Raw genomic sequence first — 17,904 nt, 5'->3', positions numbered from 1 at the left:
GATAGCCTAAGATAAAATCCACATGAGAAAGGTTTCAGACTCCTCGTGTTGCCCATTACCGCCACCTTCAGGAGAGTAATGGCAGAATCTGAGAAAACCACAACTCTGGTATGGATATATTTGTTTTCCCTAAATTATGCTTATGTAATAACAGCCTACTTACTAAGATGTCTAARATTTACAAACAAGTTATCTTATTTGTACATTTTGAAATMATATGTTGATTCATTTAATTTGTATTAATTGTTTGAARTTGTTAAGGTAAAAACATTATTCAAGATGAACTAGTGTCAATGTTCATTAGTTACAGATCACAATGCTACAATAAAAAGGTGTGAAGGGGATCTGTCTCTAATTTGTCTTTGTTTCTGTGTTGTGCTTTCCCAAATGAACATGACCTTTTTGTCCAGCTGTAATCTCTGAATTTTTATTATTCATGTTTTTATGTTTTAAAAGACAACTACATTTTCAAAATGCATTTACTGTTTTTCAAAAGTTGTGTGTCTTGTGGACTCTGTTTTGAAAATCGACAACATTGTTCCAAAGAACTGCTTGTAGGTGATTGAGAGAAACGAATACATACAGACAGTTGCTTGTGAGCAGTCCATGTTACCAGTACATGGCTTGAGCACATTTCATAGTTTATTCTGTATAGTCTTCTACTGTATATATTTCCAATCATAACAAAAAAAAAATTTAACTACTTTATTACTTAGCTATTTGTGTATATTTTTGATCATGGCTATTGATTGCACTGTTGAGGAAGTTTTCAAGTAAGCATTTCACTGTACCTGTATCCCGTGAATAAAAATGTTTGAATAGAAGATGAACGCAGCCCGTTCACAACAGCTATCGTAGTCAATATAACGGTGACCTATTTAACCAGCGCTATCTAGCCATCACTGACATTGAACTGAAGTTGCTCAAAGTGAAAATACATATAGACCAACGAAGTTACTCCGTTGACACTGTCTGATTTCTGTTTACAACGCAGGGGGTGCACACGTTCCTGGAGGTACTGCAAATACCAGGTCGATGCGTGGAGTGGACGGAGCAAGCCCCTATTCAATCTCCCTATTCCAAAAATCAATTTAATATATGGTCCCAGATAGGGGACGTATCAGATATTAAACTGATAAGAAAGATACTACACTTGATCTTGCCAAAAGGCCGAGAAGCGATACCCACAATGGTTTCGGGAAGAAGTGGCCGTTCTCCGAACACGTCAAATTCGACAAATGGACACACCAAAATGAGCTCCGTATGCTTTTTCCCCCTAAAAAGATAGGGCTTTAAATAAAAGGTGGCATGGATTGGGAGTTGATCACCGTCAGGATAACACGTTTGACTGTTACAAAGTAACACATTTGTAGGTTTCTAATGTCACGTGGTCATCCGCCCTCCAATCAGAAATGAGAGGAAGCTTTGTTAAATTAAAACCAGATAAACAGCTACATTGGAATAATAATATATTACGGGTGGGGGAACAATTTGGAGATAAATTAATTGACATACATTTGATCTTGTATCAAATATATCCGGTAGCGCTGCTGCCACAACTGAACTGAAGCAATTGTCCACTTGGTGGCGCCAGAGTTCCACCGACCGTCGCTTTTTCCTGGCTTCCTGTGTGGTACAGCAAGCTGCATTTCAATGTTGATACACTTGACTTCAATACATCGTCGAGCAAAAAATAATGTGAACAATAAAAATAGCCTGTCTTTTTTGTATCTCAAATTGACTGGCCATCTCGGCGAAAAATATATTTGACATTGTTAGTATTAGATTTGTTGTTTATTATCATATATTTTTCTTTTGTAAAAGTAATATAAATACAACACATTTTATATGATCAGATATTTTTAATTTTTAAACACAACACATTGAATTATTACCAATTACACATTGACACAATTACATTTTATTTATTTACTTTTTAACTAGTAACCTACACATTCTGAACAATTATAATTTAAGCAGTGTATTGCTAGTAACATGCTACCGAACTGATCAACAATTTATAGGTACAAGCTAATAAACAGGTATAATATGCTTTATTATTGAACAAGCAACTTAACTCAAAATAATGATGTGTGCGCTAGGCATCTCTCTCCAGGTTGTTGTGCTGCTTGGCTGGCTAGCTGCTCAATGGTTTCCTCCAGATATTGCCACTGGTTTTCGCACACACTGCCACACTGCCACCATCGGTGCAGACACAAAAGAAAACAAGAAGCAGAAATGATACTGACATTTGTAATACAGTTAAAGGTGGAGCTGATGAACTCTGCAGCTGTAGCTTACTTGACTATACTGTGTGTCTCCGCAGTTCCAGAAAGTCCACTCCTTGCATACGTACTGTAAATATGAGGAATCGTAGATCGGCAAGGAAATCCTCTTCATCTTCACTGTCCAACTGCATTGTCACGGAGCTGGAACCAGCAGTAGGGATGGAGTGGCCTTAAAGCTGTATGCTGCTGTGGTGCCAAACTGCTGCAGATCTTCACTGGTAGCTTATGCCGGTAACAGGTATCACCAGCCAGCTTCAGTCCATACCACACCAGGAGTATGGAGCTGAGAGTGTGCATGTGACATTCTATTTCTTACTTTGACTTTGACCACAGTCATTTGGCTGAACAGCCGTTAACCTCCGCATTTGATGTGGCAAGGAGAGGGCAGCGAGTGCAGCTTTGCACAGTTCTTCAAATGGATTTGACCTGGAAGAGTCCGTGTAGTTATTGACTTCACTGTATTTTCAGTTGAGTCCCACCTAAACAGATGGATTTTTTCTCCATTGGGAAACAATTTGATCAATTGTTTGGGGCTGGTATCCCAGTAGCTCAACTACTTGAATAATTTTGGTGGTGCCTTTATTGTGCTTTAGCGTTTCCTTAACACTGACAAGGCCATGTGTCGCAAAGCTTCTAGGTTGTCTGGGAGCCTTGCTTGCAGCTCCTTGCTTAAAGCAACAATGTAGTTCAAATCAAATTTTATTACATTTTACAGTATATACATATGAGATGAGTAATGTAGAGTATATAAACATAGTGGCATAGTTTAAAGTGGCTAGTGATACATGTATTACATAAAGATGCAAGATGCACTAGATGATATAGAGTACAGTATATGCATATACATATGAGATGAGTAAATGTAATCCGGGACTAGGGGTTCTACCCAACACCCAGACCCACCTGAAGTCTCCATTACTTGTTCTCCAGGACCTAGGGGTCTACCCCAACACCCAGACCACCTGAAGTCCTCTGTTACTGTTCTCCAGGACCTAGGGGTTCTGCAACATCCAGACCTCCTGAAGTCTTCCATTACTGTTCTCCAGGACCTAGGGGTTCTACCAACACCCAGACCCACCTGATGTCTCCTTACCTGTTCTCCGGGACCTAGTGGTTCTACCAACACCCAGACCTGGATTCCACCTGATGTTCTCCAGGACCTAGGGTTCCTGCCCAACATCCAGACCACCCGATGTCCTCCATTACCTGTTCTCCAGGACCTAGGGGTTCTGCCCAACACCAGACAGACTGACCACCCTGATGTCCTCCATTACCTGTTCTCCAGGACAAGGGTTCTACCCAACACCCAGATCGGATCACCCGATGTCCTCTATTACCTGTTCTCCAGGACCTAGGGGTTCTGCCCAACATCCAGACCTACCTGAAGTCTTCCATTATCTGTTCTCCAGGGAACTGTTCTCCAGGACCTAGGGGTTCTACCCAACACCCAGACCCACCTGAAGTCCTCCATTACCTGTTCTCCAGGACCTAGTGGTTCTACCCAACACCCAGACCTGGATCCACCTGATGTCCTCCATTACCTGTTCTCCAGGACCTAGGGGTTCTGCCCAACACCCAGAACCACCTGATGTCCTCGATTACCTGTTCTCCAGGACCTAGGGGTTCTACCCAAGAACCAGACCTGGATCCACCTGATGTCCTCCATTACCTGTTCTCCAGGACCTATGGGTTCTACCCAACACCCAGACCTGGATCCAACAGATGTTCTCCAGGAGCAAGGGGTTCTGCCCAACACCCAGACCCACCTGATGTCCTCTATTACCAACCACCCTCCAACTTTTCATGACATCATCTACAGCTACTGTTGAGTCATGTTGTCAATATCTGCTAAGAAAGTTATGGCTCTGTCATACTGGGCCCGTAATGTGATATATACAGATGAACTAAAAACACGAGCACTGCAAACAGTCAGAACAAAGAGAGCAGCAGTGCCTGGACACTCTCCCTCTTCAAGTCTCCATTACAAGACTGGCTGCCTGTTAGGAACAAGTGACAGGCAGAATCTCCCAACCACACAGCAACCACCTGCTCTATATTCCACACCCCAGAATYTGTCTATGATTGCCATGTGAGTATACAAAGAAATCTGTGAAAGTAAATGAATGACAACTAAATATTGCCAGGTTGGTTTTCACAGCTGTTTTACAACGTGTTCATATTTGTAAGGTATCCTTTGATGGTATTAGTWAAACATGAATTGTTGTATCCTAGGACATACAATAGATACATATCCATTTCAACCACAAGGGTGCGCTAATGAGCTACGAGAGATAGAACAAAATGAATCATAATAAAGGACTGAAATTAGATGATTCCACTGTAGATCAGGGACGGTTCACATAAAAACATGACAGCCAGTGTATGACAAACAATTATATATGAATGGAAATGAACTGACTTCGTGATCTGTAAGATGAGTAACTTTAATACGTCAAGCAGATTACACACGTTCTTCACTATTTACAAAACGTAGCAACGTTTAAGACATGGATTTCATGTTGTAATATTAACGAGGTCCCCAAAAGTAGTTTGAAGTTATGTTTTAATTTTATTAGCTAAACTAAAACAGAACTTTATTAGCTAAACTAAAACTTGTGTAAACAGAGAAATTGTCGCAGAAATCAGGCTTGTTTGCATAGCGATGATSAAACGTTGATTAATGTGCACTGTCTCTGTAAAAACTAAACTCAAAATAACTTAAATTAGGCTGTAATGATCTCCAAAACGCATGAGGTCATCACACCGTCGATATAGCAACGGACGCTATAGCAACGGACGCTAATAGTTTATGGAATCCATTGTGACGCGTGCGGGGGGGGGGGACATTATTTGACAAGCCCTCATAACGTTCTCGGCTGTATCATTGAGAGCATCTTGACTGTCTGCATCACTGCTTGGTTGGAGTCATCATCGCACTTAGACCGACACCATCAGAGTCAATCACATGGCGCTACAGAGGGTGGTGAGGACATCTGTTAAACACGTGCATGTGACCAATAACATTTTATTTGAGAAAGGACAAAGATGGTCCAAGAACTATCGATTCCTTGGTTATATTCCCACAGTAGAACAAGTCATTTATTTCCATGTTGGGAAAAAGAAAAAAAGGAGTACAAATAAAATGCCGAGGTAGTTGATGTTTAGATGAAAACATTAGTGACTGTCGGGAAATCCCCAACATCAGAGACAAGGTGAAAGGTCAAGGGACAGTCTTGATTTAAGGGTTAAAGCTCTGCATGGTCAATCCGATATGGCCGTACAGCATTTACTGCGATACGGCCTCTACAGAAGTCAGGGCATTCATACTTCAGAGCTGTTGTGAAGGAAGTGATTTTGTGTTTATACAGGAAGTCCCACCCCCAACTACAGTCATCCAATCATGTCAAAACGGAGCTATTGAAGGGTTAAAGGTGACAGTCTTGATTGAAGGGTCAGGGTGACAGTCTTGATTGAAGGGTCAGGGTGACAGTCTTGATTGAAGGGTTAGGGTGACAGTTCTTGATTGAAGGGTTTAGGGTGACAGTCTTGATTGAAGGGTTAGGGTGACAGTCTTGATTGAAGGTCAGGGTACAGTCTGATAGGGTTAGGGTGACAGTCTTGATTGAAGGGTTAGGGTGACAGTCTTGATTGAAGGGTTAGGGTGACAGTCTTGATTGAAGGGTTAGGGTGACTTCAGGGGTCTTGGGTCTCCCAGACTTCATCATCATAGTTGGGGATGGAGGTCTGGGAGTGGTCGTCAGGGTGACCATCTCCATAATTAGCATTCAAAGCCAAGTCCATTGGGGTTTCGTGGAGGGGATGTGACTGTGAGCAGGCTGGTCCACTCTGTGTGTTCTCCTCCATGCTCTGGTCTTCTCCCACTTGTTGGGCCCCAGACTGCTCAGCCACAGTCCCCAGGACCTCAGGGTTAGAGTTCAGCTGAGTTATGACATCAGGGTTTGAGGCGGCATCTGGCATCTCCTCAMGATGGACATCTTCAGCATTCAAAATGTCCACCTCTGAAGGTCCCTGACAGACTGGTGGTTTCTGGGTACCTTCTAGTGATGACCTCAGCTGGTCACCTCTTTCATCTGGATCAACCACAGCGGTAGCTGGGAGATCATCTGCTCTCAGATCATCTGCTCTCACTTCCTGTGTCTGGAGGTCAAGGTTAGGGTCACCTGTGGTCCCTGTTCTGCCCAGAGTTCCATCCTGGTCCTGAGTTTGACCCTCCACTACAAAGAAGTTGTTTCGGACAATGTAGCGAACACACTGCAGGAGCACGTTCCTCTCATGGCGGATGTCTGGGGCCAGTAACTGTAAAGGTCAGGGGTCATAGAACAATTCAGCAGGTAGAAAAAATGCTAACTACAGATGCTACCTACACATGTTAACTACACATGCTACCTACACATGTTAACTACACATGCTACCTACACATGCTACCTACACATGCTACCTACACATGCTACCTACACATGCTACCTACATTCACAATACAGACTTAAATGTTTATCTTTTATCTCAACACTGTAAAATCAGTTGTGCCTTGTTGCCTCTTTCCTGGTGTCTTACCATCTCYAGCAGAGTGGCYCGGCGCTGCTGAGGGGTGTCCATGTTGTTTCGTCCTCCTCTCGCTCCTCTTCCTCTCCCCCTACCAGGTCTATGAGGACCAGACCCAGGCTGTGGTTCCCGGGGGGGCTCAGGGTAGAGTCTCTTAGCCCCAGATGAAGCACTGTTCTGGGGCTTGGCTGGCAGAGCCTTCAGCATTGCCTGGTTCTCCTTCAGCAGCTGACTGGTCCTCTGGATGGGCAGGACTGAGACACCACTAAGTTTACATCTCAACGTGTTGAGTAATGAAATATAATGAAAGTAAAAAATATTAAAGCTAAAATGACAAGTAACAAGTCAGACGTCATAGTATTTTAAAAGCTGTTTTTAGGTCTTACGTTCAGATTCAACAACAAGTCCATAGTAAAACACTGGAATCATTGGCAACGTCTTCTGTTTGTTGCCTCATACGGGGACACAGGCTCCATACGGGGGCAACAGCCTCAATACGGGGACAACAGGCCTCCATACGGGGGACAACAGGCCTCCATACGGGGGACAACAGGCCTCCATACGGGGACAACAGGCCTCCTACGGGGGACAACAGGCCTCCATACGGGGACAACAGGCCTCCATACGGGGACACACAGGCCTCCATACGGGGGACAACAGGCTCCATACGGGGACAACAGGCCTCATACGGGGACAACAGGCTCCATACGGGGGACAACAGGCCTCCATACGGGGACAACAGGCCTCATACGGGGACAACAGGCTCCTAACGGGGGACAACAGGCCTCCTACGGGGACAACAGGCCTCCATACGGGGGCAAGGCCTCCATACGGGGGACAACAGGCCTCCATACGGGGGACAACAGGCCTCCATACGGGGACAACAGCCCTCCATACGGGGGACACAGGCCTCCATACGGGGACAACAGGCCTCCATACGGGGACACAGGCCTCCATACGGGGACAACAGGCCTCCATACGGGGGACAACAGGCCTCCATACGGGGGACAACAGGCCCTCATACGGGGGACAACAGGCTCCTCGGGGGACAAACAGGCCTCCATACGGGGGACACAGGCTCCATACGGGGACAACAACAGGCCTCCATACGGGGACACAACAGGCCTCCATACGGGAAACAACAGGCCTCCATACGGGGACAACAAAGCCTCCATACGGGGACAAAAACAGGCCTCCTTACGGGGGACAACAGGCCTCCATACGGGGGACAACAGGCCTCCATACGGGGGACAACACGCTCCATACGGGGGACAACAGGCTCCATCGGGGACAACACAGGCCTCCATACGGGGACACACAAACAGGCCTCCATACGGGGGACAACGGCCTCATACGGGGACACAGGCTCCATACGGGGACAACAGGCCTCCATACGGGCACAAAGGCCTCCATACGGGGACAACAGGCCTCCATACGGGGACAACAGGCCTCCATACGGGGACAACAGGCCTCCATACGGGGACAACAGGCCTCCATACGGGGACAACAGGCCTCCATACGGGGACAACAGGCCTCCATACGGGGACAACAGGCCTCCATACGGGGACAACAGGCCTCCATACGGGGAACAACAGGCCTCCATACGGGGACAACAGGCCTCCATACGGGGACAACAGGCCTCCATACGGGGAAAACAGGCTCCATACGGGGGAAACAGGCCTCCATACGGGGAACAGGCCTCCATACGGGGACAACAGGCCTCCATACGGGGACAACAGGCCTCCATACGGGGACACAGGCCTCCATACGGGGACAACAGGCCTCCATACGGGACACAGGCCTCCAACGGGGACACAGGCTCCATACGGGGACAACAGGCCTCCATACGGGGACAACAGGCCTCCATCCGGGGACAACAGGCCTCCATACGGGGACAACAGGCCTCCATACGGGACAAACAGGCCTCCATACGGGGACAACAGGCCTCCATACGGGGGACAACAGGCCTCCATACGGGGGACAACAGGCCTCCATACGGGGACAAACAGGCCTCCATACGGGGACAACAGGCTCCATACGGGGACAACAGGCCATCGGGGAAACAGACATTTACATTAAAGCTCACCTTGTGGTTCCTGGTCACTGTCGCTGTCGGTCATGGAGCCGTAGCTGGCCATCAGAGATCCCAGCCCTGATGTCATTTGTTTAGGGGCCACAGTCACCCCACCTCCACTGACTGGCTCCTCTGTATCAGAGTCTACAGAGGTCAGAGTAAGGGCCACAGTCACCCCACCTCCACTGACTGGCTCCTCTGTATCAGAGTCTACAGAGGTCAGAGTCAACAGAGGTTGTGTATACAGGGACAGACATTAGGACCTTTAAAAAGCTTGTCTCTGGCAGGTTCCTGGATCACTGACCTGGGTCACTGTTGGCCAGAGCCCCCAGAGGGTCTCCGTCCCTGGGGAACTGAGTGAGGGGTGGAGGCCTCTCCGTGGGGGMTTGAGTGGGGTGTGGTGGTCTCTCTGACTGATGAGGACCTGGTCTGGCCCATCTGCCCCTCTGGAKCCTTCCACCACGCTGCTGTCCACGACCTCTACCCCTCATCCTCCTAACAACAGAACACACAGCACGGTCTTAATAGTTCAGGGTAGGTCCCAACTCTTCAGTGGAGGAAACTTGTGCATCAGTACAATATCATCCTGTTGTATTTGTAACCTAACTTGTACCAACCGATAAAAATGTAGCAAGGAGAAAGTAGACGTACCCAAACTGAGCCGTTTCCAGCACCGCTCCAGTCTCCTCCCTGGCATCCATCACTTTCCTCCTCTTCTCCACGTTCACCAGGGTTGGGTAGTTCCTGTACAGAAAGAGACTAAGCTCTGACGTTGTGCTTTCTGATAGTGTCACGTGACCTTGAAATTACAAAAAAAAAGTGTTTCCTTCTAAGGGTTGATTTTGGGACCCATCCTCTTTACTATTTATATTAATAATATTGGTACATCTGCAAAAACCTGTAACATTCAGCTATATGCTGATGACACTTATGTACGCTATTGGGGGATGTTAGGAACCATTGCCCATCCTCATTCCATCTGGAATCGCTGGGGAAAATAAGGAAGTTTAGAAAGCTGACGAGGAATACATTCACTCTGGTTGGTGAGTGTTTTGGTTGATTGTAATCATTTAGTGTTATTGAAAAGTAGTGAATCTGAAACGGCTGTATCTGTTTTACTGAATGATGTTGAATTGTTTGTTCTCAGGTCACCATTGAGAATGAGACCCTGGTCTCCCCTGATAAAAACCCACTACAAAAATACCCTTAAAGCAAACACTTACTAACAAAATAGCTATACTGTATATGCTTCTATAGACAGCTAAACAAACTGGAACAAAAACACACTGCTTTCGGAGAGTATTCAGACCCCTTGACTTTTACGTTACAGACGTATTCTAAAATGGATTAAATAAAAGAAATCAGCAATCTACACAATACCCCTTGAACGACAAAGCGAAAACCGGTGTTTAGATAAAATAAGTAGAAATACCTTATTTACATAAGTATTCAGACCCTTTGCTATGAGACTCGACATTGAGCTCAGGTGCATCCTGTTTCCATTGATCATCCTTGAGATGTTTCTACAACTTGGAGTTCATCTGTGGTAATTTCAATTGATTGGACACGATTTGGAAAGACAGACACACGCCTATATAAGGTCCCACAGTTGAATGTGCATGTGTCTGCTCTTGCGGTCAGAGAACAGACTCCATGAGGGTGGTATGGAGGCCTGACGTCCACAGGTGGGGGTTGTGCTTACAGCCCAACACCGTGCAGGACGTTTGGTATTGCCAGAGAACACCAAGATTGGCAAATTCCGCCACTGGCGCCCTGTGCTCTTCACAGATGAAAGCGGTTCACACTGAGCACATGAGCACATGTGACAGACGTGACAGAGTCTGGAGATGCCGTGGGAGAACGTTCTGCTGCCTGCAACATCCTCCAGCATGACCGGTTTGGCGGTGGGTCAGTCATGGTGTGGGGTGGCATTTCTTTGTGGGGCCGCACAGCCCTCCATGTGCTCGCCAGAGGTAGCCTGACTGCCATTACGGTACCGAGATGAGATCCTCAGACCCCTTGTGAGACCATATGCTGACACATGCACATTTGTGGCCTGCTGGAGGTCATTTTGCAGGGCTCTGGCAGTGCTCCTCCTTGCACAAAGGCGGAGGTAGCGGTCCTGCTGCTGGGTGTCTGGACACTACGCTGACAGACACAGCAAACCTTCTTGCCACAGCTCGCATTGATGTGCCATCCTGGATGAGCTGCACTACCTGAGCCACTTGTGTGGTTGAGACTCCGTTTCATGCTACCACTAGAGTGAAAGTACCGCCAGCATTCAAAAGTGACCAAAACATCAGCCAGGAAACTGAGAAGTGGTCTGTGGTCACCACCTGCAAAACCACTCCTTTATTGGGGGTGTCTTGCTAATTGCCTATAATTTCCACCTGTTGTCTATTCCATTTGCACAACAGCATGTGAAATTAATTGTCAATCAGTGTTGCTTCCTAAGTGGACAGTTTGATTTCACAGAAGTGTGATTGACTTGAGTTACATTGTGTTGTTTAAGTGTTCCCTTATTTTTTGAGCAGTGTATATTTGTAATAATGACAATTACAACAATACTGAATGAACACTTTTATTTTAACTTAATATAAAACATCAATAAAATCAATTTAGTCTTAAATAATAATGAAACATGTTCAATTTGGTTTAAATAATGCAAAAACAGGGTTGGGAAGAAAAGTAAAAAAGTGCAATATGTGCCATGTAAAAAAGCTAATGTTAAGTTCCTTGCTCAGAACATGAGACATATGAAAGCTGGTGGTTCCTTTCAACATGAGTCTTCAATATTTCCAGGTAAGAGGTTATAGGTTGTAGTTATTATAGGACTACTTCTCTCTATACCATTTGTATTTCATATACCTTTGACTATTGGATGTACTTATAGGCACTATAGTATTGCCATACTAATCTGGGGAGTTGATGTGCTTGAAGTCATAAACAGGCTGTGCTTGAAGCACTGTTGTGAATGCTGACGAGCCTGCTGCTGCCTACCGCTCAGACTGCTCTATGCAAACTCATAGACTCTAATTATAATAAACACACAGAAATACGAGCGTTTGTGGGTCATTAAATGGTCCAAATATCAGATACCGACTTATGAAAACTTGAAAATCTGCCCTAATTAAATCAGTCAGACCTCTTATCTATACAAGGAGATGGTATAGATCAATGTGGAGACTTCAGGGTACCTTGATAGAGTCAATGTGGAGCATAAACAGGGGGTACCGGTACAGAGTCAATGTGTGGAGGGCTATATAAGTACGGAAGACAGAGTATTCATGGTTCGGTACAGAGTCAATGTGGAGGGCTTATACAGGGTGTTTAACGGTACAGAGTCCAATGTGGGAGGTATATACAGGGGTGTTTACGGTACAGATAATGTGACATATACAGTCCGGTAGAGTAATGTGAGCTATATACCAGGGTGTTACGGTACAGAGTCAATGTAGGGGGCTATATACAGGGGTACCGGTAAGAGTCAATGTGGGCTATATACAGGGTGTTACGGTACAGAGAGCAAAGTGGAGGCTTATACAGGGTGTTTACGGTACAGAGTCAAATGTGGAGGCTACATCAAGGCTACTATACAGGGTGTTACGGTACAGAGTCATGTGGAGGCTATAATCAGGGGTACCGGTATAGAGTCAATGTGGGGGCTAATATACAGGTGTTACGGTACAGAGTCATGTAGGCTTAAACAGGTGTATGGTGAGTTGAGGCTACATACAGGGGGACCGGTACAAGAGTTCAAATGTGGCAGGCTCATAAACAGGGGGTACAGGTTCAGAGTCAATGTGGAGAGCTATATACAGGGGGTACCGGTACAGAGTCAATGTGGAGACTATATACAGGGGTACCGGACAGTCAATGTGGAGGCTATAATACAGGGGGTACCGTACAGAGTCAAGTGGAGCTACGATAACAGGGTACCGGTCAGAATCCAAGGTGGAGGCTATAGACAGGGTGTTACGGTACAGAGCAATGTGGAGGCTATAAAAGGGTATACAGAGATGTGAGCTAACGGACGCGTAACAGATTCAATGTGGAGACTATTATAACAGGGTAACCGTACATGAGTCATGTGGAGGCTATTTACAGGGGGTACGGTACAGAGTCAAATGTGGAGGCCTATATACAGGGGTACCGTGTACAGAGTCAATGTGGAGCTACATTTACAGGGGAGTACCGGTAATTGAGCTCATATACGGTGTACGGAAGAGCAATTGAGGTATACAGGGTGTGTACTCACAGAGTCAATGTGGAGCTATATACCCAGGGCGGTCCGGTTACAGAGTCAATGTGGAGGCTACATACAAGGGGTACCGTACATGAGTCAATGTGGAGGCTATATACAGGGTTGTACGCGAAATAACAGAGTCAATGTGGAGACTATATGTCACGAGGTGGTGTACCGGTAACAGAGTCAATGTGGAACTATATACAGGGGTACCGGTACAGAGTCAATGTGGAGGCTATATACGGTACGACAGCGTTGGAGACTAGTTAACAGGGGTACCACAGAGTCAATGTGGAGCATGATACAGGGTGTTACGGTAAAAGTCAATGTGGAGACTACATACAGGGTCGGTACGGTAATGGAGTCTATATTACAAAACATTCTACTGACCTGCGCCTCTCCGCTCTCCATTTAGAATCTCCTCTGGAGGTCCAGCTTGATTTCCTCTTTGCCCCTGGGGGTGGTTCTTAAGGAGATGGTACAGAGGTTAAACACAATGGTTTCTACAGGAGATGGTACGGAGGAAGGGTGTAAAACACATGGTTCTAAACAGGAGATGGTAGCAGAGGTTAACCATGGTTCTAACCAGGAGATGTACAGGAGGAGGTTAAACCATGGTTCGTACAAGGAGATGGTACAGGAGGAGGTTAAAACACATGGTTTCTAAAGGAGATGGTACAAGAGTTTAAACACATGGTTCCTACAGGAGATGGTACAGGAGGAGGTGTAAACACATGGTTTCTACAGGAGAAGGTCAGGAGGTTAAACACATGGTTCTACAGGAGATGTAACAGGAGAGGTTAAACCACATGGTTCTACAGGAGATGGTAAACATGGAGGAGGTAAAACACGATGGTTCTACAGGAGAATGGTACAGGAGGTTAGAACCATGGTTCCTCAGGAGATGTACAGGGAGGAGGTTTAAACGGCATGGTTCACAGGAATGTTTTTACGGAGGTTAGAACGCATGGTTCTACAGGAAGAATGGTACAGGAGTTAAACGCATGGTTCTATCAGGAGATGGTACAGGAGGTTAAACGCATGGTTCTATCAGGAGATGGTAAGCAGGAGGTTAAACACATGGTTCTAAAGGAGATGGTACAAGAGGTTCACAGACATGGTTCTACAGGAGATGGTACAGGAGGAAGGTTAAAACACATGGTTTCTACGGAGATGGTACAAGGAGGTTAAACACAATGGTTCTAAGGAGACGGTACAGAGGAGGTAAACACAATGGTTCTACAGGAGACCGGTACAGGAGGTTTAAACGGCAATGTTCTACAGGAGATGGTACAGGAGGTTTAACACATGGTCTACAGCGAGATGGTCATCAGGTAGGTTAATACCATGGTATCTTACCAGGAATGGTACAGGAGAGTTAAAACATGTGTTAAAAGGAATGGTTACAGGAGGATTAAACACATGGTTCTACAGGAGATGACGAGCTGAGGGTTAAACGAATGTTTACAGTGGTACAGGAGATGGTAAACACGTAGAATGTGAGGTTAAACCATGGTTCTACAGGGATGTCTACAGGTGGTTTACACCTGTTAGAGATGTACAGGATTATAACACATAGGTTCTACGGAGATGTAACAGGAGGGTTACACATTGGTTCTACGGAGATGGTACAGGAGGAGGTTTAAACACATGGTTCTACAGGAGATGGTACAGGGGTTAAAATGCCTGGAGAGTGATTATAGAGGTACTAACATGGTTCTACACGGAGACTGTACAGGAAGGGTTAAACACATGGTTTACAGGAGATGGTAAGGAGGAGGTTAAACACATGGTTCTACAGGAGATGGTACAGGAGGTATAAACACATGGTTCTACAGGAAGTCCGGTTACAGGAAGGAGGTTAAACAACATGGTTCTACAGGAGATGGTACAGGAGGATAAAGTAGGTTCTCACAGGATATGCGGACAGTGCTGGTTCTAAGGATGTACCAGGAGGATTAAACCATTGGTTCACATGGAGATGCTACAGGAGGTAGGTTAAACACATGGCTTCTAAAGGATGGTAGCGGAGGAGTTAAAAACGGATGGTTCTACAGGATGGTACAGGAGAGGTTAAACACATGGTTCTACAGGAGATGGATACAGGCGAGGTTAAACACATGGTTCTATACAGAGAGATTATGGTAACAGGAGGAGGTTAAAGCATTTCAACATGAAGTTAACACAAATGTACAGGAGAGAGATGGTAACGGAGGGTCTTAAACCACATGGTTCTACAGAGATGGTACAGTGGAGGTTACACAATGGTTCTCTACAGGAGATGGTACAGGAGGAGTAACGCACATGGTTCTACAGGAGATGTACAGGAGGAGGTTAAACGCATGGTTCTACAGGAGCTGGTTAAACGCATGGTTCACAGGAGCGAGGAGGAGGTTAAACACATGGTTCTACAGGAGATGGTACAGGAGGAGGTTAAAACACATGGTTCTACAGGAGATGGAAACGGAGGTTAAACACATGGTTCTACAGGAGATGGTACAGGAGGAGGTTAAACACATGGTTCTACAGGAGCTGGTAACAGGTGAGAGAGGTTAAACACATGTTCTACAGGAAGATGGTTACAGGAGGAGGTTAAACGCATGGTTCTACAGGAGATGGTACAGGGAGGAGGTTAAACGCATGGTCTCTAACAGGAGATGGTACAGTGGAGGTTAAACACATCGTTCTTACAGAGCATGGAGGAGGTAAAACGATGGTTCAACAGAGAGGTTAACGATGTCAATGGAAAAGGGGAGGTTAAACGCATGGTTCTACAGGAGATGGTAACAAAGGAGGAGGTTAAAACGCTGATGGTTCTACAGGGAGATGGTACAGGAGGAGGTTAAACACATGGTTCTACAGGAGATGTACAGGAAGAGTTAAACGCATGGTTCCAAACAGGAGGACGGAGGAGGTTAAACCAGGTCACAGGAGAGGTTAAAGATGGTTCTACAGGAACAGGAGGGGTTTAAACATGGTTCTACAGGAGAGTACAGGAGGAGGTTAAAACGCCATGCTTCTACAGGAGAACAGGAGGAGGTTAAACACATGGTTCTACAGGAGATGGAAAGGAAGGGTTAAACATGGTTCTACAGGAGATGTACAGGAGAGGTTTAAACGCATTGGTTCTACAGGAGAGGTACAGAGGGTTAAACACATGGTTCCAGACAGGCTTAGGAGGAGGTTAAACGCATGGGTTCCGCAGACAGGAGGAGGTTAAACGCATGGTTCCAGAGACAGGAGGAGGTTAAACACATGGTTCCAGACAGGAGGAGGTTTAAACACATGGTTCTACAGGAGATGTCAGGAGGAGGTTAAACGCATGGTTCCAGGAGATGGTAATGGAGAGGTTAAACGCATGGTTCCAAGACAAGGAGGAGGTTAAACGCATGGTTCCAGACAGGAGGAGGTTTAAACACATGGTTCTACAGGAGATGGTACAAGGAAGGAAACGCATGGTTCCAGAACAGGAGGAGGTTAAACGCATGGTTCCAGACAGGAGAAGGTTAAACACATGGCTTCTAGCAGAACAGAAGGAGGTTTAACGCATGGTTCAGACGGAGGAGGTTAAACCATGGTTCCAGATATTGGGACACAGGAGGAGGTTAAAACGCATGGTTCCAGACAGGAGGAGGTTAAACCCGCCGTGGTTCCAGACAGGAGAGGTTAAACACATGGTTCCAGACAGGAGGAGGTTAAACGCATGGTTCCCAACAGGATGGGAGGTTAAACGCATGGTTCCAAGACAGGAGGGGTTAAACGATGGTTCAAAACAGGTAGATGCGTACAGGAGGAGGTTAAACACATGGTTCCAAAACAAGGAGAAGGTACAAGGAGGAGGTAAACCCGCATGGTTCCAGACAGGAGGAGGTTAAACGCATGGTTCCAGACAGGAGGAGGTTAAAACACATGGTTCCAGACAGAGGAGTTAAACGCATGGTTGCAGAGAGGAGGAGGTTTACAAGAACGCATGGTTCCAGACAGGAGGAGGTTAAGCGCATGGTTCCAGACAGGGAGGAGGTTAAACGCGTGGTTCCAGACAGGAGGAGGTTAAAACACATGGTTTCAGACAGGAGGAGGTTAAACCATGGTTCCAGACAGGAGGAGGTTAAACGCATGGTTCCAGACAGAGAGGAGGTTAATGCTTACAGAAATACATGTATAGAAGCAACCCTAACCCAACACTAACCCTAACCCCCCCTAACCCTAACTAACAGTTGTGGCTGCTTCGTGTGATGTATTGTTGTCTCTACCTTCTTGACCTTTTGTGCTGTTGACTGTGCCCAATAATGTTTCTACCATGTTGTTGTTGTCATGTGTTGCTGACTTGATATGGTTGTTGTCTTAGGTCTCTCTTTATGGTGGTGTTTGTCTCTCTCTTGTTGTGATGTTTGCACTTTGGTCAAAATTATTTTTTTTTTAAATACTGTATTTATATTTATCCCAGGCCTTTTGTGCAGGCCGTCATTGTAAATTAAGAATTTGTTCTAACACGGACTTGCCCATAATAAAGTACAGTACAATAAAAATAAAAAAATATATCAGAAGAATGTCAATTGCTTGGTTCTATAAATAGAGAGAGGGGTGATGGGTAATAGCTGAGGCTGGCGTGCTCTCTACTTTACATTTTTTCCCAGGTGAATGTTGACCAGCTTCTCATGAGCAGTAAGCTGCAGTTCTTCAACCGAGCACTATAAAACAGAAGTCTCTTTTGACTACAAAAGGTAGACTAA

At 45.7% G+C, this 17,904-nt stretch overlaps 1 protein-coding gene and 1 non-coding gene across 2 annotated transcripts; both read right to left on the bottom strand.

Moving 5' to 3' along the window:
* Nucleotides 1–992: 992 nt before the first annotated feature.
* LOC112074542 (U2 spliceosomal RNA) lies at nucleotides 993–1,182 on the bottom strand. Its single transcript, XR_002894765.1, has one exon. It is a non-coding gene; the product is annotated as a U2 spliceosomal RNA (small nuclear RNA).
* Nucleotides 1,183–5,891: 4,709 nt separating this feature from the next.
* Nucleotides 5,892–13,625, bottom strand: LOC112074538 (nuclear FMR1 interacting protein 1-like). The gene is made up of 6 exons (XM_070440578.1): nucleotides 13,562–13,625; nucleotides 9,577–9,669; nucleotides 9,230–9,420; nucleotides 8,938–9,135; nucleotides 6,864–7,105; nucleotides 5,892–6,605 (listed from the first exon to the last, which is right to left on the bottom strand). The coding sequence occupies exons 2-6, from the start codon at nucleotides 9,624–9,626 to the stop codon at nucleotides 5,982–5,984; spliced, it is 1,305 nt and encodes a 434-aa protein (XP_070296679.1). The 5' UTR covers nucleotides 9,627–9,669; nucleotides 13,562–13,625; the 3' UTR covers nucleotides 5,892–5,981.
* Between the last annotated feature and the right edge of the window lie 4,279 nt (nucleotides 13,626–17,904).

The sequence above is a fragment of the Salvelinus sp. IW2-2015 genome, unplaced genomic scaffold (genome assembly GCF_002910315.2).
Source record: "Salvelinus sp. IW2-2015 unplaced genomic scaffold, ASM291031v2 Un_scaffold2673, whole genome shotgun sequence".
In the NCBI taxonomy this organism is placed as follows: Eukaryota; Metazoa; Chordata; class Actinopteri; order Salmoniformes; family Salmonidae; genus Salvelinus; species Salvelinus sp. IW2-2015.
This window is presented reverse-complemented; position numbering and strand designations above follow the sequence as displayed.